This window comes from Gymnoscopelus braueri, assembly GCF_963280865.1.
Source record: "Gymnoscopelus braueri genome assembly, chromosome: 17".
NCBI classification, from domain to species: domain Eukaryota; kingdom Metazoa; phylum Chordata; class Actinopteri; order Myctophiformes; family Myctophidae; genus Gymnoscopelus; species Gymnoscopelus braueri.
Genome location: NC_137617.1, coordinates 120603 through 146568, shown reverse-complemented (window position 1 = coordinate 146568; position 25966 = coordinate 120603). Strand labels below are relative to the sequence as shown.

The following is a 25966-nucleotide window of genomic DNA, read 5'->3' as shown; positions in this document are numbered from 1 at the left end:
TAACTTCTACTGTACATCTCAGAGGCAAATATTGTACTTTTACTCCACTACAATTATTTGAAAACTTTAGGTACTAGTTACTTTTCAGATATAATTTATCATATTATGAAACATACATTAACCACTTTAGCCTATTTTATACCTAGGCTATTGGAAAATAGCCGATCTACAAGCTCACAACGCGTCGCAACATGACACGTTGTGAGGTTGTAGATCTGCTATTTTCAAACATTCGAGTACTTTAACTTTTGGTACTTTAAGTATATTTTGATGCCAATACTTTTGTACTTTTACTCAAGTAACATTTTGAATTCCGGACTTTTACTTGTAACAGAGTACTTCTCTACATTGCAGTATTGATGCTTTTACTTAAGTAAAATATTTGAGTACTTTTTCCACCACTGCTCATGTGGCCCATATGGTCGCTTCTTTTAGGCTTGGTTGACCTGGTTGCTTGTTTCTCTCGCGGAACCTGGCAACTCTGAGCGCGCAGCCCCCGGATGGTGAAAAGTGTCATGGCCGCCGGAGCTGACCTGCGAAAGTGAGAGAGAAGATAAACCAAGGTAAAAATAAATACGTTATAAACCTTTCACACTCAACCTTTTACACGCGTGTACATTTTATAAACACAGAGCTTTGAGCTCCTCGCGGAAGCGAGCGGTGACGTTTGAGTCGTTCTGTAGCGTCGCGTCGGCCAGCTTTTGGCATGGGTGTGTGTTGTGTGTGCATGCGCGCGTGTGTGTGCGTGTGTGTGTGCGCGCGCGTGTGTGTGTGCGTTCGGTTGTTTTAATTTGTTGTCATGTAAACCAGTGGTGTAAAGTAACTAAGTACATGTACTCAAGTACTGTACTTAAATACAATGTTGAGTTTATGTTTTATTAAATGTTTTACTTACTGGAGTATTTCCAGTTTTCAGTACTTTTACTTCTACCCCACTACATCTCATAGTAAAATATTGAACAATTATTTGAAAACTTTAGTTACTAGATTTTGATTATTATCACAAACATACATTAACCACTTCAGCCCTATACATTTCGGCCATTTGAGGTGTGTGTGTGTGTGTGTGTGTGTGTGTGTGTGTGTGTGTGTGTGTGTGTGTGTGTGTGTGTGTGTGTGTGTGTGTGTGTGTGCGCGCGCGCGCGTGCGTACTGGTTTGTTTTAATTGGTTGTCACCAGTGGTGGAAGAAGTACTCAGATATTTTACTAGTAAGTTAAAGTAGCAATACCACAATATAAAAATACTCTGTTAATACCATAGAGGTATAATACGAGCAAAAGGCCTGTGTTTAAATTGAACTTGAGTGAAAGTACAAAAGTATTTGCATCAAAACATACTTACCAAAAGTAAAAGTACTAAAATGGTTGAAAATAACCGATCTACAAGCTCACAGATGTGAGCTTCTGACTGGAACATTTATCCACGAAACGTGGCGTCCCGCCGCACATCTTGCCAGTACGGGTAATGATTGGGGTATATATGTGTTTATATGATATAATTATATATAAATATATTTATGTGTGTATAAAATATGTGCAATTTTAAACTAACCAGTTTATTATTATTATTATTATTATTATTATTATTATTATTATTATTATTATTATCATTGTTATATCTAGTCCCTGGGAAATTATTAAAAATTAAATTAAGAATCTGTCACCTGAAAATATAGGACGCTTTTACCATGTAATTCACTAATGTCCACATAATTAACACTCCCTTAATGTTAATAATGAATATAACGTCCATTTTGTACTGTTACTAATATGTCATGTGTTGATGACGTTAATTCATGTTGTACATTGTGAGGTTACTTGCTACTGACCGCTGATAGTTACGTTTCCTCGCTATCAAATTGACTCTTAACAGGTGTGTAACTCTGAGAGTGTACGAATGGAACCAAATGGACCTGTAAGGACCAAACATATCACTAGTGTAGATTGGGTCCCAGAGATAATTAACTCTTTGCCTGCCATTGACAAGGTACCTCGTCAGATTCTGCTAAGGCGCTGACGAGGTTGACGAGTTTTGTGTTTTCAGTGGTTTTCCACCAGATGGCGCTGTTCGCCACCCTATGAATGATGCTTTCACTGCCAGATGATGACAGACCCGGAATTGACGTAATTTAAAACAAGTGCTTGTTTACTTCCTGTTTATTGGTTGTAGGAAAATGGCTTTATCTCCGTTCCTGTTGTTCTTTGGGAAAAACAAGCCACATTCAACTGGCCACAACTATGCAACGGATTACCGCGACCGGATTCCCCCCCCCCCAATACTACGAGACCCTTGTGCATGTAATGAGGCGATCGCCGTGAGGACAGCGATATCGGAAAATACTCCATGAGTTTTGGTAAAATCGCTCGCTTCGCTGGCAGTGGCGTGACATTATTACGCTATAACTCTTGCAGTTAAAACAATTTCTTCAACTTGGTTGTCTGTATCGCTACCGAATCATTATCATTGTATACATATTGTGCTCATTGTTTATGAAACACTGTGCGTGTGTGTGTGGGTGTGTGTGTGGTTGTGGGTGTGGGTGGGTGTGTGTGTGTGTGTGTGTGGCGGGGGGGGGGGGGGGGGGGGCTTTCACAAGTCGCAGATTAGGGCTCGACCTAACAAATCATTTCCAGTCGTGAGCGCTTATTTTGCTGTAATCCATGTAAATATTCTTAAACGGACCATAATGATTTGTAGGGATTAGGGGTGTCACGATACGCCTAATCCACGATTCGACTTTGGATTTTAAGGTCACGATTCGATTTTCGATACGATATATATTTCTAAAAGTCATTTTTTTCAGCTTTGAGGATATATGATTATTAATTTAGGCTATTGTCTTGATTTGTAAGAAAAACACATGTTTCTCAATAAGTCCCTTTTATTTGAATAATATCAAGTGAGAATGAGAATAACAAAAAGGGTTTTATGCCCTTACAACAACTGTCATTTTCAGATTATTCTTTAAGATGAGTTAACAACAACATTCTTGTGAAGCTCTATAACTAAATAAAATCTAAATACAAAGTTGAACATGTAAGAAAAAAGGATCCAAAGACAACTGTTATGATTAAGGCCCTGGGTGTGACTAAAACACGAAGACCCTTAAACATCTTAAAGTATGTTCACATTGTTTGAACAGGTAAGAGCTTTAACAAACAAGAAATGTGAATAATAAGCTAAGCCAGGGGTCTTCAACAGGTTTTCTTTTTTTTTTTACCTTAACCCCATCCCTTTTCTGAGGTGAACTTTAGCCAAAAATAGCAGATCTACAAGCTCAGTTGTGAGCTTGTAGATCGGCTATTTTTGGCCGAGAGGTATAGGCGTAGAGCGGGAAATAGAGAAGACGGAGCAACTATCAATGTGGAGCATAATCGACAAACGGTAGCCGTTTTGTCAGCAACGCGTCGGGTGCCCTCATAATTCACTGGGAAGCCAAAACATTGCCAGACTTTTGACTTAAAGGAAGCGGGAGGGTTTTCCAATTCTTCCGTTTGTGTATCATCATTACCATCGCTGGCTTAGCAGTGGCCATGGTGAAATGTAAAGTAGTAGTACAGACGCAACGCTACAGCCGTCTCTCTCTGACTCTCCTCCAAACTCCTCTGCAGTGTGCACAGTGTGTGGGTTTGTCCTGTCGTCTTTTTTTTCCCTCCCCCGTCGTAAGCACGCATGCGCGATGCACGGAAAAACACAACCGCGCCTCCAGAATGGCTTCACCCGGACGTGCAATCGGATGTGCGCATGCGCGGGAGTATATATATTTTTTAACCCTTGAATCACGATACGGCTTTTGATTACGATACACTGTATCGTACGTAATTTTCAGTTCGATTTCGATGCGTATCGAGTATCGTGACACCCCTAGTAGGGATGGGCAATATTATCGATTTCGCGATATATCGCAATATTTTATTTTGCAATACTGTATCGATACTCCAGGCCGTCATATCGCGATTTTTTTCAAACATTCGAAAAACCTGTCACTGATCTGCAGCTACTCAATATGTAGTGTGTATATATATATATACAATATGTAGTGATATATGTATATATCGCAATATATCGCAATATGTATCATATCGCAATATATTGCAATATGTATCGTATCGCAATATATCTTGATATCGCAATATATTGCAATATATTGCAATAATATCGTAATATATGGCAATATGTATCGTATCGCGATATATCGTGATATAATCGTATAGTGACCCAAATATCGTGATACGTATCGTATCGTGAGATTCTTGCCAATACCCATCCCTAATGATTTGGCAGGACAGAAGCAAGCCCCTCATATTGATTGAGTCACACTGGCTGTTGCAGGTTAGTCATGAAATCCTGCCGGACATTTTTATTTCCAACATGGTGGCACAGTGTCTCTCTCTCTCTCTCTCTCTCACACACACACACACACACACACACACACACACACACACACACACACACACACACACACACACACACACACACACACACACACACACACACACAACACACAGTTAATGCCACGCAAACAGTCATGACTGTGTATTACATTGCCATAGACACTATATCACATTAGGAGACCACTTGTACAATAATGGTTCTCAAAGTGGGGTCTGGAGACCCCCAGAGCTCCTTGAAGAGGTTCCAGGGGGTCCCCAGCTAAAATGAGTTAATATAGCATCACAATCAGTTTAACCAACCTATATTCAGTACATTTGACTATTTGAAAATAGTATACAAACAAACAAAACGACACAAATCTATTATGGGGGTGACACAACATATTTTCAGATTTGTGTCTGTGACAAAGCTTGAGAACGTCTTCACTAGTAGTATACGTTTAGTGCTAGGTTTATGGTCATATTATTTACCCTTAATTTTGTATGTCTGTACGCCTGGGATCCTTTAGGATTTTAATTAATTAATTCTGGTTCCCTAATGGTTCCCTCTTAAATGTCCGATTCCTTAACGCAGGTGTCTTCAAGGTTTTCAAAACTGGCAGGTGTCGGTTGAATGAGATGTTTCTGAAGCCAGACTGGAATTTGTATACATTTCTTTCTGCAAGATACTTTTCGATCTGATCGTATACTAACCTATAACCTTCGAGATGGAACATAGGTCAGGATGGAAACGCGGCGGTAGTTGCCGGGGCCTAATTTGCTTCCTTTTTTGTACAGAGGGGTTACTCTCGCAAGTTTGAAATCTTGTGGGAGGCGACACTGACTGATGGAGAGATTTGTTATGTGGGCAATGATAAGACCATATTCACACAGCGGCCAATTTGCTATTAAGTTAATGGCAAAATGGCACCCCGTTTTTTCAATGCAATATGCCAACACGGCTGCCGGAGCATAGTTTTTTCACTCACCTTTGAAAAATCATAGGATATTTTTCCTCACAGCAATCGACCCACTGATCACAGTAAAAGACGCAGCAGGTGTTTTTTATGTTGTGTATTTTATTTGAATTCATACCAAATGATCTGTCATTGTCTTTTCGTGTTTTATATTTTATAGTTGTTTATACCTGATGTGTTTATCATGTTACAAAAAAATCCAATAAAAAAAGTATTTAAAAAAAAAAGACGCAGCAGGGTCTCATACACGAAACAAAGGTCTCAGACGAAACAAAGCCTACATGCATGATGGAAGTTGTGGCAACATGTTTGAAAATGTGACATGTGGGTGTGGTAGAACATAGCTACAATGGAAAGAGGACAGTGATAACAGAACACCAAGGATGGGATAGCACCAAGGAAGTCCAAGCACTTGGCAAATGTATAAATAGATGGACATGTCTTTATGTGTTGCCTTTGCTGATGTAAATGAATGGACATGTCTTTATGTGTTGTCTTGCAGATATTAGCAGTGGCGGCTCCATCCATGTACATTGTTAGTGTGGTTGCTGAAACATCTTGACCCCCCCGCCTCATCATCTGGGATGTCACCTGACACCGTGCAGCCAATCAGGACTCCAGACTGATACCATTTGTGAGTTCCTTTTCAATAGTTTTGCTGAACCGAACTTTTGTCCATTTGCGTTAGGTGATAACTACCAAATGGCATCAGTGAGCTGTTCGGAAAGCGTTCTCCTGGTCACCTCAGCACACCTAGATGTTTCTACTCTCTGAACTAGCTCGTACCACCAACTCTCCAACATTGTAGCTAAAGACAGTGTGGTTCATTCATTCAGACCAGAGCGATTGGGGGCAGACTTGGGCTGAGGAATTTATACAAACCCTAGTGTTTCCCCTATATGCATTTAACAGTGGCGGCACACTAAGCCTTGTCTTTGACCGCCACAGGCAGCTTGAGTTTTCTATGCGTTGCGTTGTGAGCTTGTAGGTGCGCAGCACTGTCGTGCGACGAAGTATGAATTGGGCCGTGTTCTCATGCTCTCCTGTGAAACGACTCCCCCTAGGGTAACAGCCTTCTATAGGTCACAAAAGTTTCAGTAACGCAGGCTCCAAGGCACCGTCGGCTCGCTGGAATGTGTTTATTTTTTATTTTTTTTACAGTATGTTTGTATAGCTTTTTTAAGATGATTTCAACTCAGATGTTGTTCACAAAGATGTAGCCTTTCGTAGATGTATTTTATCGATTCAGATATTTGCATATCTATGTACGTAAAAGTCAGACGCGATAAAATACATCTATAAGTCTTGATCCAAGGCTAACAAAGATGCATGCAATGGACTCATCAACGGTGAGTAACTTAAGTTGAAGCTTGCATTTGCAGAGCGGCGTATCAATTCATATTCCGAGTCAAATCAATGATAGAGAAGGTATCCCGGCGCCACAGTTACAACTTCATCCTAGGGGAAACGCTGATGCATAAACACAACCTGTCAAATAATAGCAACACATCCTACTAGAGCCCTACACAGGACTGTTTTCTTAATCCCGCTCCTGCCCGCTCCCGTTGAATTTCTGACCGTGCCCGTAATGATTTCATTTCTGGCTGCCCGTAGTTCATTTCTGACCGCCGCTCCCGCCCGCACAACAAAAAAAGCCATTTAGTCCCACATAGTACCGCAATATTACTGTCCAGTCCTGTATATATATCAATCTGTTTAGTTGAGTCTGGGTGACATGCTGTGGCGATTTCAAAAAATAGTTTTTTGGCTGTTTAGATGGATGGAGCAGCTGTAGCTCCATCTAGATCACTGCCGGTGGAGACGGAGGGGTCTTCTTTGGCGACTAGTTTTATAACCCCATGTACTTTAGTTAGGTGGTTCAGGAGATTAGCATTGCTGTTACTCGATGTGGACAATGTTTTCTGTCACTGCAATGTTTTTAGTGCTCTTTATCCCCACAAATTCTAAATAATGGTTATATTTCCAGGCTGCAAACTAACGATGCGTGTGTGTGTGTGTGTGTGTGTGTGTGTGGTGTTGCCGTGTGTGTGGTAGCAAGGGAGGGTTTGTGTGTCTGTATGGCAAGACCCGCCCAACTCTGTCTCTGATTGGCTTAGGCTGACATTTTACCCCCTGTTAACCAATCATCACTCCTCTCTGGCCACTTTCACTTTCTCAAGTTAGAGTGAGAGGGATCGCTTGGATTTTCCTGTATCCATCCAAGCCTGCCTGTCCTGTTTAGATGACAGGCAAGCTGCTCCGTGGGGGAGACAGTTCAGTTGGATCACATAATGTAACGCAGTAACGCACCTTTTTTAAATCACAGTAACTATAACGGCGATACTGAATTGGAAAAGGTAACTAGTTATATTATTAGTTACCGCAAAAAGTAGTCAGGTAAATAAAATGGTCGGGCAGGTGAAGTTTGCTATCGGGTTGCCCGACCGGGCAGGTGCGCATTTTGAGTGGGGACGCAACAACCTATCTGTTTTTAGACACTTGAACGTGGCCAGAGCGCTGCCCCTCTCCCTCAAGTCCCAAGTAAAGCCTTCCCTATGTCAGTATCAGTTCAAAACAGCAGTGCCAGCCTAGCCAGACTATATCACTGCGTGGATATGAGTTTGGTGCCTCCGTGAGGATTTTTTTTTCTCCCAAGGGGCGGGATCAAAACAATGGCCCTCGACGCAATTGGTTAGACCTACAACCAACTACCAATTACAGTCTCCCATATTTGAATCCTGGGCCCTGATTGGTCACCCACGTCTTCTGGAGCAGGAAATGGATTCTCTATGGAGCGGTGCCAGACCCAAATCGCAGAGTGCAATTTTTTTTTGCACTCGCAGATTTGTCTGGTCCCAGGCTAGTGCCAGCCCAGTAGGCCTACCTCCGTTTGTTTGTTGAACGGTCAAAGCTTAGCGTGGCACGTGTTAAGTCAAAGGTAAACGCTTGACTTCAAAATAAGAGCACTTTGTCAAGTTAAGGGAAAGTAAGTGTCTTCAGGTCTGTGGAATGTAATATATAAGAGCACCGTTGGCCTATAATGTGCTGTTTTCACTGTTGCTACACTTAAAAATATAAAATAACAAGTGTGAACCATATTCATAGCTATTTACTAGATAATTGGCATAAATATTGAGGTATGATTTTTTTTTCAGCGCGCAGCCCCAGAATTCGCAAATAGAAAGTAAAAAATAAGTGTTAAATTGAATGGTAATTCAAATTTTGCTTGCCATTTTATAATGGACGATTTACTTTTTGGGCAAGTGGGCAAGACCTTTGGGCAAGTAGAACATGACCTGTACTTGCTCGACGGGCAAGTGCCTCTGAGACCTTAGTGTCAACCCCTGCGTAACGCGTTAGTCCCAACACTGCCTATGAATGACGCTGTCACTGCCAGATGACGACAGACCCGGAATTGACGTCATATAAAAACGCTTGCTTACTTTCCTGTTTATTCGTTGTGGGAAAATGGCTTTATCTCCGTTTCTATCGTTTTTGGGCAAAAACAAGCCACATTCAACTGACCACAACTATGCAACAGATTACCGTGACCAGATTCATTTTTTCCACTTATTCTACGAGACCTCCGTGCTTGTAATGAGGCGATCGCCATGAGCACAGCGATCACGGAAAATATTCCATGATTTTTCAAAGGGTGGTAAACTCGCTCGTTTTCGCTGGCAGTGGCGTGACACTATTACACTATTACTCTGGCAGAGTCAAGAGTCAAGTACGATTGTTTGTTGCTGGACCACATGGGTATATTCAAGGCCTTTTGGAGAGAAATGAGACAGACTCCATTCGTTTTTTAAGTCTGACGTCTTTTTGTAGTCCGTGTCCAAGTGGCACCAAGCGCCGTACACTCTTCATTGTAAACAAACATGCCTTTTCCAGAAAGGAACCATTGAGGGTTAAAAAGGGTCTTAATGCTAATATCATAGATACAAAGTAGGCTAATATATGTATTTATATACATATTTATCAAATATATATATATATATATATATATATATATATAATATATATATATATATATATATATATAAAATAACAATTTCCTCTTCTCTTTGTCGTTGCCAAGAGAGCGGTAGAATGACACTTTAGTCATTATTTTAGTCTCAGATCTGTTAAAACAGCGAGGGACACAGCACTGCGCATATTAGCAAAACACACACTTGGACCCGGAAGTTGATCTGATGGGGCGCATACGTCACGGCTTAACAACAGAATAGAGCACTGCAGAGGGGAGGTGTGTGTGTCTGTGTCCAGCTGATGCTCGCAATTATGTGTCTGCACTCATTTTCGGTTTCGGACAAGAAAATTTTGGTCAAAAAAAAAAACGCCGCTTATCAACTAATCAATTAATCGATCGATAAGGTTACACAACAAAATGTAATGCCTCAACTCCTACAAATCGAAGTGCTTGTCAGGGTGGGGGCTCCCCAGTTAAAATATGATTTTTTTTGGGGGGGTCACGGCCTGGGAAGGTTGAGAACCACTGGTCTACCACATGAAGGATCCATCCTCAGGCCCTTTTCAAAGTCACTTAAATCACTTTTTTCCACATTCTGATGCTCAGTTTGAACTGCTGTCTTGACTCTTAAAAGTAATTAAATTGTAACTATGTGCAGATACCCTGTATACACTTACACTGTACGTTGGTTTGTTTACTGTTGATTGAGAAAACAATGTTGCACATTAAGCTAATCATCTGGGGACCCCCAAAATACATTTTGGACCCAGAGTTTGGGAACCACTGTGCTACTGTATGTGCACACCCCGTAGAAGACGTGTTACAAAATCCCCACTCCTAATGTGCTCTCCAATCCCTTCAGGGTTCTACATCCAGTCTCCTGAACGCACCAGTTCTTCAGAGGCAACATGCTGTGTTGATGCCCACACTTTGGTAAGTGTGTTTGGATTGAATTGATGCTCAACCTTTTTCTGGATCAGGGCCCACTTGAACAGTCTTGAAGGCATCCGCGGCCCCACGGTACCCGAAAGGCTCTACATTTTCAGAGCAAGTTTATTTTAGTGATCAATCGATCTGTTGTCAACCGTATGAATAATGCTTTCACTGCCAGATGACGTCAGACCCGGAAGTAAAAAAAAACGTCTTGTTTACTTCCTGTTCATTTCCTGTGGAAAAATGCCTAAATCTCCGTTCTTCTTGCTTTACAGCAAAAACAAGCTGATATCAAACGGCCACAGCTGTGCAACAGATTGCCCTGTGCGTGTGATGAGGCGATGTCCGTGAGGACAGAGGTCTCGGAGAATATTCCATGAGGTACAGTAAAATCGCTCTTTTTCGCTGGCAGTGGGGTGACAATATTACTCTGGCAGTCAAGAGTTAAGATGAGATGAGATGAGATATACATTATTAATCCCCAAAGGGAAATTGAGGCGTTACAGCAGCATAAATGTGATAAGATAAATAATCTACCAGACAAACAGAAACACATCAGACACAGATGGACATAATCACACAGACCAGGGCCAACACAGAACCATAATGCATTGCATTGAGGGAGAGAGTTTATCTTCTTCTTTCGTGTATCGTCGTCAAATGTCAAGTGTCACAAAGCCACGCTCTCGTCTCTGGTCCCACTTGGAAGAGGCCAGCCTCTGAAGGAGGCCGTACAGAGGACAGGTGGTGATTATATGGTTGGCAGTGTGCTCAGGCTCACCACACTGGCATACTGCGCTGTCTGCCAGGCCCCACTCCAGGCCCCAAAAATCGGACGATATTTGCAACAAAAAGAAAATGATATTACTCCTACAGATTCTGTCCAAACATCACACAAATCGGTACACAGTATCTCTATAGTCATTAAACCAAACGGGTCTTTACAATTTTTCATATTCTATCCTTATTGGCTAAGATTGACTTCGAAAGTTTGCAGGAGTGGTAAATTTTTAACAAAATACCTCTAATCATGAACACAGCTTGTGATTGCCGTGAAACTTTGCACGCACATTGCCACTAGGCCAAGATAGAAATGCCACCCTGCATTTTTCAAATCTGCCTTATGGTGGTGCTATAACAGATCCTAGAGGCCTAGGAAAAACCTCTGCCCTCATTTTTCACATCTGCCTTTTATAGCACCACCAGGAGGCACATTTCTTGATATTACACCTACATATTTTGTCCAAACATCACGCAAATCGGTACACTTTGCCTCTATAGTCATGTGATCAACACAGATCTGTCCGATTTTTCATAATCCATCCTGATTGGCTAAGATTGGCATCTAAAGCTTGCAGGAGTGGCTTGTTTTGAACAAAATGCCTCAAATCATAAATACAGCGTCCAATGGACCCTTCGCTAAGCCCCACCCACTCCACTCTGTGACTGATGGTGCGAGTTAGTCACACCCAGGCCTGGCAAGCTCTGCTTCTCACCTATTGACTTGCATGTTAAATGACGTCTTTTCCACTTAAAGATAATCGATCATTTTAGCAGCAAGAGCTTCAAAATCTCTTCTAAATCTAGTCAACAAGGCCTGCAGTAGGCTATGCACTGGAAAAATGTGCGTGACATTATTTAAATAAACTAAAAACACAGGAAATGTTAGAGGGAGTAATAGCCATGGATACATGACGGTCGTCTGTCTCGACCGTCATGGATGAACTTCAACCTGGTGTTTGCACTTTCTCCATTTATGGCCCGTACATCTACAGAAACGTTCATATTTCAAATATAAAGTGCTTATCCCATGGCCACGGATGTTACAATTCACTTCGGGTGGGTATAAGTACCCGTACCTCCGTATTGTTCAATAAAAAACATTTTAATACGATTGGCGGTCATTTTCTCATAGAGTTATAGTGTATCAGAATGCAATTACACCTACCAACCAATAGGGTCACGTAGTTGAAAGCATGGAGAAAATACGGAGAAAATGGCCACCGTTCGGATTAAAATGTTTTTTATTGAACAATACAGAAAATATGGGTACTTATGGGTTACCCGAACAGAATTGTAACATCCCTGGTCATGAGGTAAGCACTTTATATTTGAAATCTGAATGTTTGTGTAGATGTACGGGCTGTAAATGGACAAAGTGCAAACACCAGGTGTAAGTTTATCGCTACATGCTAAGAAGCTAACATATGTTAGTCAGCATTAGTTTGGACACTTTGGGGTCGGATTAGTGTTTTTGTTGGAACATTAAGCCGACACGCAACACCACGTTTAATGTTACGTTGTAAACAACCACCACCAAACCTTTTGTTAACTTATAACTCGTTTCTTTGTGGTGAACACTTGTCTCTTCAAGTTGTTGTGTTTTTCCAAGCTATCTTGTGACCACATTGCCTTCAGATAAAATCGAGCATTGTTTTGTTCTCAGCATCGATGTAGCGAAAATGTGTCCTTTTGTGACCTTTTCTCTTTTAGTAGAGCTGTTTGGCACAAAAAATCGTGCACTTTTTGAAAGAAGGCTGAAACTTTCAGCATAGTTAGTAAATACCATAATATAAATTTTCAGACGGGGAGGGAAGTCAGATTTGACCTCTGAGAGGTCATATCCAAGATGTCCGCCAGTCTACTGGGTCTAAATGTCTAAATACTGAAAAAAATACATTTAAGGCGTTCTTTCCAACTAAGTTGGGGTTGCCCATTCATTTGATGATATGTTGGAGACCCAAGAACATACATTAAATCAAGGTCAAATTACATAGTAATAAGTATATTTAAGCTTTGACAGTGGGTACTGCAATATAGTGGAACTGTTGTGTGCCAATGGGAATAATACAAAACAAATGAACAGATTAAACCTATGGTGGTAGTCTATTTTAATACTAAATTCATAGTAAATGACAATAATCAAGGTTCTAGGCTTCTTTATTGTCACATCTTCTATACAGGAAAGAGAAAAACAAGATTATCTCAACAAGAAAGTTGTGATAATGATAATGGTAATAATCAAAATGTAGCAGTCTCCACAACAGAGGCACAGTGCAGTACATTTGATTTGAGTGCAGCTTTGGCACACTTGCATCGTCCAGTACACTCTTTCGTGCAGCGACAGTGGATTAATTCATGGCACAATGTGGATGCTTCAGAGAGAGTGGTCTAAAATAGTTGCCACCCAGTTGTTTCCTTTGTCCAGCCCCATTCAGATGGCTCTGGCATCTCTGGTTCCAGTACCAATGCCTGGTTCCAGCAGTTTGCCTGGTAGCAAGTGCGCTTGATGTGTTGCTTGAATGCTGCCTGGGTTGGAGGAATGCTCTCTAGTGTTCTTGACTTCTTCTTCGTGTGTGTGTGTGTGTGTGTGTGTGTGTGTGTGTGTGTGTGTGTGTGTGTGTGTGTGTGTGTGTGTGTGTGTGTGTGTGTGTGTGTGTGTGTGTGTGTGTGTGTGTGTGTGTGTGTGTGTGTGTGTGTGTGTGTGTGTGTGTGTGTGTGTGTGTGTGTGTGTGTGTGCGTGCGTGCGCGCGTGCGTGCGCGCGGCAACTTTGAAAGGGGGTGTGTGAGTGAGGAACAGCATGCGCAGCGCATCAAAGGAGACAGGGAGTGACACAATCATATAAATAATATAATATGTTGTCTCGTCTTTGTTCGTGAACTAAAATGACCATAGATTTTAGCCCAATCTTTATTTAGTGAACTACATTTTCGTCTCGTCAATTAGTCAACGAAATTGCATAATGATTTAGTCACAGTTATTGTTTATTCATGTGAGTGGTGGTCTCGTCTCGTCTTCGTCCTTTGAAAAATGTGCGTAACGAACATATTTAGTTTCGTTTTCGTTAACAAAATCAACACTGCACTCAAACATGCACTGCATATCCCTTATGAGCTGCCGTTCATGCAGAACGACGTGGAAGCTAGTCCTCGGTGTTGCCAGATTCTGTGAGAGAAACCAGCAACCAGCATGAACGGCAGCTCATAAGGGACTTTCAGTGCTTGTTTGAGTGTCAGAACACTGCATAATGAGGATTAGCGGAAAACAACTTTGGAGCTGCTAAAATTGGCGCTTTTCGTTGTTACACAGTACTCCATTATGCCAGTGGAAGGGGTCTCCACAATGGACAACATGGGCTTCTATGAAAAAAGTCAACTGCCCCTGGTATGTTGGTGAGTGATTAGCGACACATCAAAGCAAACACCTAATATGACTGGATCTCTCCTTTAAGCGCAGATTTCAGCTTGGGAAAATAACCCTCCAACGGTTTTGGGCACGTGGAATCTATTGCTGGTTCATATAGTCACCATTGCGTTATCGTGGTATTTCTATTCTTGCTATTATGTTGCAAATGATTGTGTGTGTGCGGGCGAAATAACATTGACAGCTATGCCAGGTGACGAAAGCTTGCCAGACCTATGTCAGGCTAACAACGGTTGCTAAGCTGGCATTGGACAATCACTTTTAGGGTGGGGTTTAGCGAAGGGTCCATTGCCTTGAAACTTTACACGCACATTCCCACTAGGCTGAGGAACACATGCCACCCTTTTCACATTGTCCTTTTATAGCGCCACCCAGGAGGCTGATTTTTACACATTTTACACATTAGTCAAACAGATTTTGTCCAAACATCACGTAAATCGGTACACATTATCTCCGTAGTCATGTGATCAAGACTGATCTGTCCAATTTTTTTATATTCCATCCTGATTGGCGAATTTCAAACATTGCTGGCCCACAGTAACCTACCCAACCTGGCAGAAACCTTGTGCTCTGAGCAGCACCTTTTCTAGTTATTATTATTATAGCAGTTTTAATTAACCACTTAAACCCTATACGTTGACCAGTGTTCCCCCTGGGGTCTGTACTTAGTCCCCTCCCTTTTCCCTCTACACCAAACCTCTTTGGTCAAAATAGCTGGTGTACAAGCTTGCGACGCGTTGTGTGAGCTTGTAGATCGGCTATTTTCACAGAATGTTTGCCTACTGTATGACATGCCCAGCATAGGGGCGCTAGGGGTCATGTGGTTTTTGAAGTGTGATAAATGTCGCAGAAATAAATGCATCGTAATCCATTATTTTTATTTTCCACATTAAAACAACTTTATTAACTCTTTAACTGCCAGAGTATATACATTAATTAACTCACCCAATGCCAGTGATTTTTGTGTTTTATAACCTTTTCAAGTAGTCACAGAATATTTATCTCCAGTATGATCAATCCCCTGATGGTTACTAATCAGGGAGGGTGTCACTGTGTGGTTTCACAAATGTCAACGAGGTCATCGCAACCTTGTTGACATTTATTTATTTATTATTAAAAAAAAAAAGAAGTCAATTTCTGTCATTGAAAGAGTTAAGATCAGTTAATCTCCTGATATTTAAACTAGTAGCAGGAATCCATGATACGCTTCATGCTCATGAACCTCATGCCGCTGTCGTAGCCCATGTTCATGAAGCTCCTGTACTCGCCGGGCCTCATGTACATCATCCTGCCTCTGTAGTTGGCCTGCTCGTACATCAACCAGTGGCCGTCCATCACGTTGCAGGACATGCAGTTGTTCATCTGGTAGCGGTCCATGATGTTCTCGCAGTCGTCCATCATCTCGTGCATCTGTCCACCAAAGTTCTCCCTCTCATAGATACTCATCCTGTAGTTGCCCCGGTACATTGGGATCATGCGGCAGGACCTGATAGAGTCCCTCATGCCCATCATGCTCATGTAGTCGGAGTACACTCCCCTCCTCATGAAGTACTGGTTTCCCATGTAGTTGGTGCGGTCGTACACCATGAAGCAGCCCCTCTCCACCCTGCAGGAGTGGCACCTGTTCAGGTAGGAGGACATGTCAGAGCAGTCGCTCATACACTCGTAGGAGCGGCCCTGGAAGTTCTTCTGCTCGTAGAAGATAATCTTGCTCATCATGTTCATGCCGGAAGTCATCTTTGTGTGGGAGTTGTTCAGCTGCTTGCTGCTGCTGCTGCTGCTGCTGCTGCTGGTGGTGGTGCTACTGTTGCTGCTGCTGTGGCTATGGGTGAACTGACTTCCTACCTGGCTGAAGCCTTCCTTTTGTACAGTACCTGACCAGCAGAGACTGCTTTGTGTCCTAGGCAGCTCCCCTGACACAGCAATATTCCATAGAAGAGCATATAGCTGAGCTGAGGTTGTTCTGGTTTTCCACCTCAACAAACCTTGGAAAGGCTGTTTCTCTGACAGGCACAAAGCCTGTACCATTACGACAATACAGACAACAAGAGGCTGAAAGGGTTAACGATGACTACGGGGTCAACAATGACCTAGCTGAAAAACGGATCTCTGTCTGATCTTGTATCAGATCCAGTTGAGACAGAGTACGGGATACCCCAAGGAAGCATTTTAGGACCCATCCTTTTCTCATCGTCTCTGCCAGGCCGAAGGCATGGCCAAGACTATGTTTTGCCCCCTGTCCGTCCGTCCGTGTGTCCGTCCTTCCGTCTGTTAACAGCTAATCTCCAGCAACGTTGGCCCAATCGACGTGAAACTGTGCACGCACAGTAACTGAATAAACTACAAGTAAAAACTAGACTAAAATGTTAGGGAGCGACTAGTGGACAAGAGATTCAATAGAACTAATTATTTGTTTGGTTGTGTGTGGGTGTCACGCTCCAAAAATTCCCAAGCTCACTGAGCTTGCAGATCGACTATTATAAATCAGGTATTACGACGTCATCATGGCCCACCAAAATACATTTTAGTCGACTAAATCATCTGCAGATTATGTTGACTTAAATATTATAATATTTAGTCAAGTAAAACTAGACTATAACTAAAACATTTCAGATCACTAAATGGAATTTTATTTAAAAGACTGACTAAAACTAAATAAAAATTTGCTGTCAAAATTAACACTGGTAACTTGATTTAAAGGCACACTAGCTAACTGAGCCTAAATTTAAAAAAAATAGGTGACCCCCCACGATAAACGATAAGTCATCTAGGCATTTTTAGTTTTTTCATGCCATATGAAAGCAGGGAATCATAGCTACAAATTGACATATTGCTTGTGCAGTTTGACCCACCAGTCCCTTTTAAAAGAAAGGGCAAAACTAAATAAAAATGCTGCTATTAATTCACATTGAGCCTTTATAAAAGTGAAGCTCACAAAGTGACTTAGTTGCTACTGGCATAATACCTTGCATGAAAAATGTTGCTACAGTAACCTTGGTTATTAGTGTTTATTCATTCATTTTTAAACAGGGCAGTCATGTTAAAAACATGCCGTGCGACGCGTTGTGAGCTTGTAGATCTGCTATTTTCATGAAACTGAAAATGTTTTATGTTACGCTGATTTTAGCGGTTTTGATGCTATCTTGGAATGGTTTGCATCATTTTAATCACAAGGCCCGTACCTTTAAAATGGTATATAGATTGACTATGTAGGTGACACACACACACACACACTAGTGTAAATGTGTTTGCTTGAAAACAAAATAAATGCTTGTTACGCCGCTGCATTCCTCAACACACACACACACACACACACACACACCCACACCCACACACACACACACACACACACACACACACACACGTCACCAACTAGTGTTGCCATGTATGCTTATTATAAGCAACATGCATCAAAAGACAGCAATCACTTTGATACCTGTCAGAGAGGGGAGGGGGGAGTGTGTGTACACACAGATCTGAAAAGCTGCCTAGTCTGCCTTTAAACACTGCTATAACACTGCTGGTGAGCAGTGATGCACTTGCAGCACCAAGGTCCACTGTCATACCTGTGTGACCTTGCGTTCGGGAGGTGGGCGGGGCTTCAGCAATTACAGCCCGTCCTGTTAGACCACCTACCAATGTTGAAGCCTTTAGCATGCTGGGAACTAGAGTTATTTCTGTTTAAAGCCCAGCCAGTAGGAACACGGGGGGGATTAAAGCTTCCTCCTCCCTCCCTCTGTATTAATCCATACTTTTTTTTATTTTACAGGTGTTAGCAGAGTTTAAGCTATGGAAGAAGACTTTGCAACGTCCAGTGACCTCCAGAACGGAACCATCCGGAATACAGAGGATGAGAAAGAGGAGATCAAAGACTTTGTTTACAAACATTTCAAAGAGGTTGCGGAGCACTCCAATGGTTTACTGCTCTATGACCCTGAACACTGTTCCATCCAAGAGTACGTGAGTCCCAGCAAGACGGATAGGAAAGCAATCAAGAAATCTCCCTGTAAAATCCAACAGGGAGCTGTATTCTCTGGGAAGATTCTTAGTTTTGGCTGCTCGGTTTGTAATGATGGTCCCACATATAGCCCCAACGACCTACTTAAACATTTCCGAAGGACGCACAAGGGCATACTTCCTACATATCCATGTGACCTCTGCGGATTCGTCACCAATGAGTTCCCTGCCCTTCAACGGCACCGGATCGAACACAGGAACACTTACGTTACGTGTGAGATCTGCAACAATGATGTTCAGTACTCGCTGCTTTTGCTCACCCGGCACTACATCATGAGTCACAGTCGGAACGGGCAGTTCCTCTGTGAGAAATGTGACTTTACAACTCTAGACGCAGGCACTTTTGTCCAGCACATACATCATCACAATGAGGGCCGCCTCAAGTGTGTTAAATGCAGACACGTTAGCTTGAACCAAGAGGAGCACCAGAGGCACCTGCGAGTTCACTCTGGTAGCTTCCCCTTCAAGTGTCACAAGTGCGACTACGGCACGTTAAAGAGTGATTACCTTACAAAACACATGTTGAATGTCCACGGCGAGGAGTCGGACAGGAAAACTGTATGGAGAGCTGTAGAGGACAACCTCCCGGTAAATTCATCTGCGGGATTAAAACTTTTGCTGAAGAAAAACACATCTCTGGGAGATTCTCAAAGGATGTCATTACAGGACTCTGAGGCCTTACAGACCAAAAACAGGAAGTTCCATTTAGAGAGCTCCTTAGATGAGTCTGAGCCCATGGATGATAGGATTCTAGTGACAAACGACAACATGAATTGGGGCAAAAACTCTCACAACAAAGATCATCGATCTGCCTCTCTAGCAGAACCATCCACACCGTCACAGGAACATGAAAACAGTGTGGGGTCGGACCCTGCAAGTCCCAACCTGCCTAATGGATTGACGGTTCTCATGGTCAAAAATAAAATCTCTCTCCCGCCTAACTGTACAACTAAAGTAATGGGTTTCAAGATGGTTGACGGCAAAAAACATTTAGTTCTCAGAGTAATACCATCAGCTAAATTAGAAACATCCACTCACTCTAAAGGGGAAGACTTGGGCTCTTCAGAATCAGATGGACCATCAGATGAAAGTAATGACTTTGCAAATAATGGGCACACAAGTAGCGACGGTCCAACATCCCCTTGTTTGGCTGGTTCTCAATGGAGTGACTCTAGTGTACATACATATTCCTCAGGGACTGATCAACATGATATTATGGCAGTGAAAGTAAAGGTAGAAGATGAGGAAACCTCTATTATGCATGAAGTTGATGTTGCAGTAAATGCCAAACTTGCAAGCGATGGGACATCAAAAACAAAATCAACAACTGCTGACGTTTATACTGATATGGTATCGCCCATTGGAACAGAGTCTGATCACGAGGCTGCGAAAAGCCACCATAATCTACGAAGTAGCTCTGTGAGTGCCAAGCTCGATGGTAAATCAACGTCCGCGACTGTAAATGCAGATTTTCGTTGTGATCTTACCAATGCTGAGTCGCTACGCTCAGAATTGGTAAAGGATTTGGACCTCCCTAAACCAGCCCCACCACAAAATGTTGAGAACTGTGGGAATGTAGGCCAAAGTGCCACCACAGATGCACTTGACGTCCTTATTGATGGACATAAAGAAAACACTACTGCTAACGCCACAGCAAGTGATAAGCACTCTTCAGAAAAGGGTGATAGTGTTGTGAATGATATAAAACATGTTGGGGTTGAGGACCATCTCTGTAAAGCTGCTCAGAATACAAATAAGTTGCGTAATCTAACAGATTCATCCCCAGCAACTATAAGTGGCCACAGAGACGATTCCACGTGTGCAGACACCAATATGCAAAATTCACCAAACCAAGAAGTATTTAGCTTTCATAATTATTCCAAGGAAACCTTGAGCATGTCTCCTTGCGAAACTGAGCATTTTGATAATCCATCTGAACTTTCAACAGATGAACTCCCACAGTGGAGCTTGACACTGGCAGAGAGTCCACAGCCAACAGAAGACACAGAGGAACACACTCCAGGAGACGACACTGTTACTGTTGCTGTTGAAGGTGATCTCCCAGAGAATGAGCATCCTGAGTCAATACTGCAAGACTTCAATATTATTAAGATTGAGGAGGAGACCATACCAGTGTCTAAAAAGCAACCAGAAAGTAAAGGTAGTACAGACGAGAGGAAAGGTAGTCCAGAGAGAAAAGGCAGTCCAGAAAGAATATGCAGTCCAGAAAGAAAGGGTAGTCTTCCAGAAATAAAAGGTACTCCAGAGAGCAAAGGCAGTCCAGAGACCAAGGTATGTTCATCTTCCTTGGGGCGTGTTGTGGAAGAACATTCAGATGCTATCATTATTCACCAGCTTAACAAAGACAGAGCAGGATCCTCAACTGTTAGCACGGACTGTGTAAGGCCAACAAAGGCAACACCGACAAAGACAACACTTAGAATTCTTCAAATGCCACAGGGGAAGCAACAAGTGTTCCTGCAGACCGGAGATAATCAATATGCTGTGCCATTGCAGCTCAAGGGAAATCCAGGTTTCAAACTGCTAACCAAAACTATCGGCTCTCAAATTAACACATCTTGTGCGACGACAGGAGCTGACAAGCCAAGTAACCCAGCTGGTATGGCTGTAAATATTGGCAAGACAGATGTGTCAACGCCAGTGGCTGGTACAAGTGAAAAGGGGCCAACAGTTCTGACTGCAGTTCAGCCCGGTATGAGCACCACAGCAAGTCATTACCTGGTCAACAGCACTGGCTTCTCGGGTCGTGTTCTGTTGTCAAATACAGCGCATAGCTCTCCTGCAGACAAGACTTTTAAGACACAGCCAACTTGCTACCTGGTCCAGAGCCCGTTCCCAATCATTCAGTCCCCCAGTAATGCTGGCCTAAAACTGGCAACCTCCCCGGCGCCTTTCACAGACAAATCCACTGGCCGTCAAGCTTTCCTAGTTAGGTACATCTCCCCGGGAAATCCATCTAGCCATAGCGGTGAAAATACTGGAAACAAAGTTGTATTTAAGCTAGTGACACCTACCAGTGGGCTTCTTACGAGCGGCGCTCCCAACTCACGCGGTCAGCCTGTGTTCCTGTCAACAAGACCACCTAAGTGCTTTTTGGTGTCTTCAAACAAATCAAACTCGGATTCCTCTGGAGTGAAGAAATTGATCCCCATACACAATGTTGGCCAAAAACCTGTCAAGCTATCCTGTATTTTAGCCCCCCAATCTAAGATACAAGTTGAGGTAAAACGGCGCGAGGGAGACAAACCTCACCTAGCTCCCAGGCCTATTCGGCCGCCAAGCCAAAGGAAACGACGCAGGAAGCAGTTATTTGACGAGCTCCCTGTGCCCGCGAATAAGGCTAGGAAACTTGTAAACAAAACTTTGCCTGAAAAAGACACTGCCGTGCTGTGGCAGCCGGTAGCCAAAGACACTGAAAGGCCGCTAAGGTTGTCGCCGTTCAGTTCCTCGCAGCAGGTCAAGTACCCTCGCAGGTACCAACCAGTGGTGGTGCTCAATCATCCCGACGCCGACATTCCTGAAGTGGCGGGTATCATGAAGTCGGTGAACAGGCATAGAGGTGCCGTTACAAAAGTATCCCTTTCCCGGAAAACGGTCCAAGCGCTCTCCGAACTTAACCATGTCACAGTTCCAGCGACAAAGACCTCAACCGAAGGTTCTTTGTCCCCCGCTGTCGCCTCAAATCCTCGCCCGGTTCAGAGTTTTGTCCGCGAGCGTTTCCTCCTGAAACTGAAGTTACGCAAAAAACAGAGGAGGAAGTATGAAGTGGTGAGGGGTTTATCGAGCTGTGCTCAGCCGACTGTTTTTGAGTGCTGGTTCTGTGGCCGGCTGTTCAATAGACAGGAAGATTGGATCGGCCACGGCCAGCGCCACCTCATGGAGGCGACTAGAGACTGGAATAAGTTGTTTTGAACCCTTTTCAATGGACGGACATAGCATTCACTGAGGTGAACAAATCACAAACAAGTTAGTATTGTATATTTTTTAACAATCTCCGATTATACTTTTATTCTTGCAGCAATTTATATTCATGTAAATACATTTTCTTAAGGTGAATCATTTTCTTTTCATTTTTTTTTCATATGTACATACTCTGATAATTTCAGTACTGTAAGTTTTATAAATTAGAAGTCCCGTGCATGTACAGGCTGCATTGAACTGTGACTATAGCACACACTGTAAAGATGTACAGATGCCTGGGCAGATGGCACTGGGCTAAAGAACTTAAGGTTGTGGAAGTAACCCCGGTTCTTTGCATCATGAGCGATACTACTCGCATATGGCCAGCATGTGCGGTTTACCCATATGTGAGTATTCTCACAAGAGATTACAGAGAATGTTAGGTTATGAACGTAACCACACTTCTTTGAATCATGAGTGAGAATACTCACATATGGTTAAACAGTGCCCTCTGGCCATATGTGGGTATTCTCACAAGCGATGCAAAGGACTAAACCTGTATGCATAGATGTACCAAATTACTCAGGCGATCTCATCTTGTCTAATGCAACTGATTCAGTTAGTAACAACAAATCATTTTCTTTATGTACATTTTCATGTTTTTGTTTTCCTTTATGTAGAGGGGGACAGGAGCACCTGTATGGTTTAAATCTATAGCCATTAGACTTTAATACATTTTTGCTTGTGATGATAAAAAGAAAATATTATCCCCATGACTCTTTTGTATGGAATTTAGTTCAACAAATGTGAACCTTCACACTCATCTTCGCATGTCATTCTTGTGAGTACATCGTGTGGCCTGCACTTTTTAGTTGTCTAAAAACGTGTTTTGCCTGATATATACATAGTATGCATCTTTGCCCTGTGTTTACAAAACAAAACAATGTTGTTTGTTTTACCCATCATTTCCCTCTGTACCAGCAGTCATTAGTCAGTGTGGTGGTGTTTACCTGTAGAAACACACTGCCCTCTCGCTGTATGTTGGTGTTTTCACCGTTTGTTTTGGTAGCCCATATACATCCCTGTCTACCAAAACAAACAGTGAAAACACCAAAATACAGCGAGAGGGCAGATAACTGCTGGTATAGTATGGTGATGGATGGATGGATACAAAAATATATTTATTGTTTTGTTATGTAAACACAGGCCAAAGTTACATACTATCCCTTTAGTCAGGCACAACACTTTTTAGCAAGCAAAGTTATGCCTTTTAGGGGCCATGCATGTCCACAACTTTTTTTAAAAATCTGCCAGCGCCTTTTTTGTTGGTGTTAATTTCGTCGACTAAAACTATGACACTAAATGTTCGTCGATTTTTCACTGACGAAAACTGAACAAAAAGTAGATAAAAACTAAGCTTTAATGACTAAAACTATGACTAAATATACTGACAATTTGGTCAACAAATAAAAAGTAGACTAATATAGAGAAGAGATCCAGTAGAACCAAGACAAGTTTTGTTGCACGTGGGTGTCACGCTCTGAAAATAACCTACAATCTACAAACTGGGGGACAGAGAGAAGACAGAGTTGTGAGCTTGTAGATCGGCTATTTTTGGCACACAGTTGAGTATAAATCAGGCATTACTATCATGCCATCATAGATATAGAAACCTAGATACCTCATTGGCCTCTGCAGTTCGTTAGAGCGATCTGTTTGGCATGGTGGCCGCCATATTTCCGGGGGGAACGGGCACTGGCCAATCACAGCGTGTTGACTACTGGCCAACCACAGCGTGCCTTTTCCAGGACTTGTCAGTATCTAGTTGTCCCGCCCCCACCTGCCTCTGATTGGCCTACTGAACGCCCCCCTTCTGTGACGCACGCGCAGGATTACTACATGTTTTTGTGAGGGTATTAACTACCCTGAGAGACACAGGGAGAACATGCAAACTCCACAAAGAGTGGGCCCTTTCGCCAACCCCCCACCTAGGGTATTGGCGCTGATGACGCGGAGGAGAAGACACGCCCCCAGCGCCCACAGCGTCCCCGGCGGGAATCGAACCCAGGACCTTCTAGCTGTGAGGCGACAGCGCTACCGACTGCGCCGCCGTGCCCTCGCCAATCACGTGTTTCACGTGTTTTTGAAAAAAGTAGTAAAAGTTTTTTTGTTCAGAACCCAAGATATCATTATCTGAAGATTTGAAGCTCCATCCACTCCTTGTTTAACTTATAAAACTGGAAAAGGCTGTGTATCGCTTCCTAAGCACTTTTTTTTTACTTATATAATAATTTGGGCACTCAATGAGTTAACACTAAATAAAAAGTGAGAATGCAACGGCACTTGTCTAAACGTGGCCTTCATCAACTGTAGATTTTGTCGACTAAAATATAATATTTAGTCAATCAACTAGTTTAATTAACTAAAATCTTATGTTATTTAGTCAACTAAAACTATACTAAAACGAAAACATTTCAGATGACTATTATGCCTAAAACTAAATGGAATTTTATTCAAAAGACTGTGACTAAAACTGAATACAAATTTGCTGTCAAAATGTACAGTGCTAAAGAGTTTATTTGTTTATTCATTTATTTTTGGTTTTAGCTCCCTGACACCTCAAGTAGAACCACTTTTGGGAGCGGAGCGTCACTCATCAAAGTAATTTTTAGGGATCGGGCTGATATCGACCAATATATGCTTAATTTTTTTTCTGTTAACCACTTGAACCCCAGTATCCATATTCTGGGGGTGTCATTGGCAGCCCGGCAAAAGTGGATTGGTCCCAGTGTATGACGTAGGACATACACTGGATAAGATTTATTGCGATATACAATAACGATTATGGTCCCATCCCTAGAGAGTTGCTCAGTGCCATGCAGCAAATTTCAATTTAGTATTAATCGTTGTCTTTTAAATAAAATTCCATTTAGTTTCAGTAATATTTTTTTAGGTTTTAGGTTGACTAAATATTATTTTAGTCAACCAAATCTACGGTTGATTTAGTTGACTAAAAAATAATAATTTTGGTGGGCCTTGATGGCGTCGTAATGCCTGAGTTGTAGATCGGCCACTGAAAATAGCCGATCTCACAACACGTAGTAACATGTAGATCGGCTATTTTCAGAGTGTGACACCCACACGCAGCCAAGCATAAAATGACCTGTCTTAGTTCTACTCCACTAGTCCCTCCCTAACATGTTTGTCTAAGTTTTATTTGTTCACAAAATTGTCAGTATATTAGTCCTCATAGGGTAGGTTTTTTTTCGTTTTCGTCTGGGGAAAAAAAGATAGTCGAAGATAGTTTTAGTCGAGGAAATTGGCTCAGTCCACGTATAGCGCTCTGCATACATGGTGAGTTATGTAGGGAGAAACAGAATGGAACCACAACCCAGATTGTCAACATCAGCCAGCCACTGAAACTCCTGCATCTCTCCACAAACAAAAGTGTGATTTTTCACACCTTTAGTTGAGTGTTCCACCTATTCACATGCAGTGAGCTGTGGGACAGGGGTCTGGTTAGACTTAGAATTACTTAAGACAAAACAATACTGAGAGCAGCTGTTC

At 42.3% G+C, this 25966-nt stretch overlaps 2 protein-coding genes across 3 annotated transcripts; one reads left to right on the top strand and one right to left on the bottom strand.

Moving 5' to 3' along the window:
• The first annotated feature begins 504 nt into the window (after window positions 1-504).
• Window positions 505-24111, top strand: LOC308105272 (zinc finger protein 518A). 2 transcript variants are annotated; one of them, XM_080455915.1, is made up of 5 exons: window positions 505-563; window positions 5854-5985; window positions 10187-10257; window positions 10533-10638; window positions 18231-24111. In XM_080455915.1, the coding sequence occupies exon 5, from the start codon at window positions 18251-18253 to the stop codon at window positions 22409-22411; it is 4161 nt and encodes a 1386-aa protein (XP_080312041.1). In that variant the 5' UTR covers window positions 505-563; window positions 5854-5985; window positions 10187-10257; window positions 10533-10638; window positions 18231-18250; the 3' UTR covers window positions 22412-24111. The 2 variants fall into 2 exon arrangements, with proteins under 2 accessions (XP_080312041.1, XP_080312042.1); XM_080455916.1 differs by lacking the exon at window positions 10533-10638.
• Window positions 15644-16198, bottom strand: LOC308105341 (gamma-crystallin M3-like; the record flags this gene model as incomplete). Its single annotated transcript, XM_080456000.1, has 1 exon — window positions 15644-16198. One exon carries the CDS (start codon window positions 16196-16198, stop codon window positions 15644-15646), a length of 555 nt encoding a protein of 184 aa, XP_080312126.1.
• Window positions 24112-25966: the final 1855 nt, after the last annotated feature.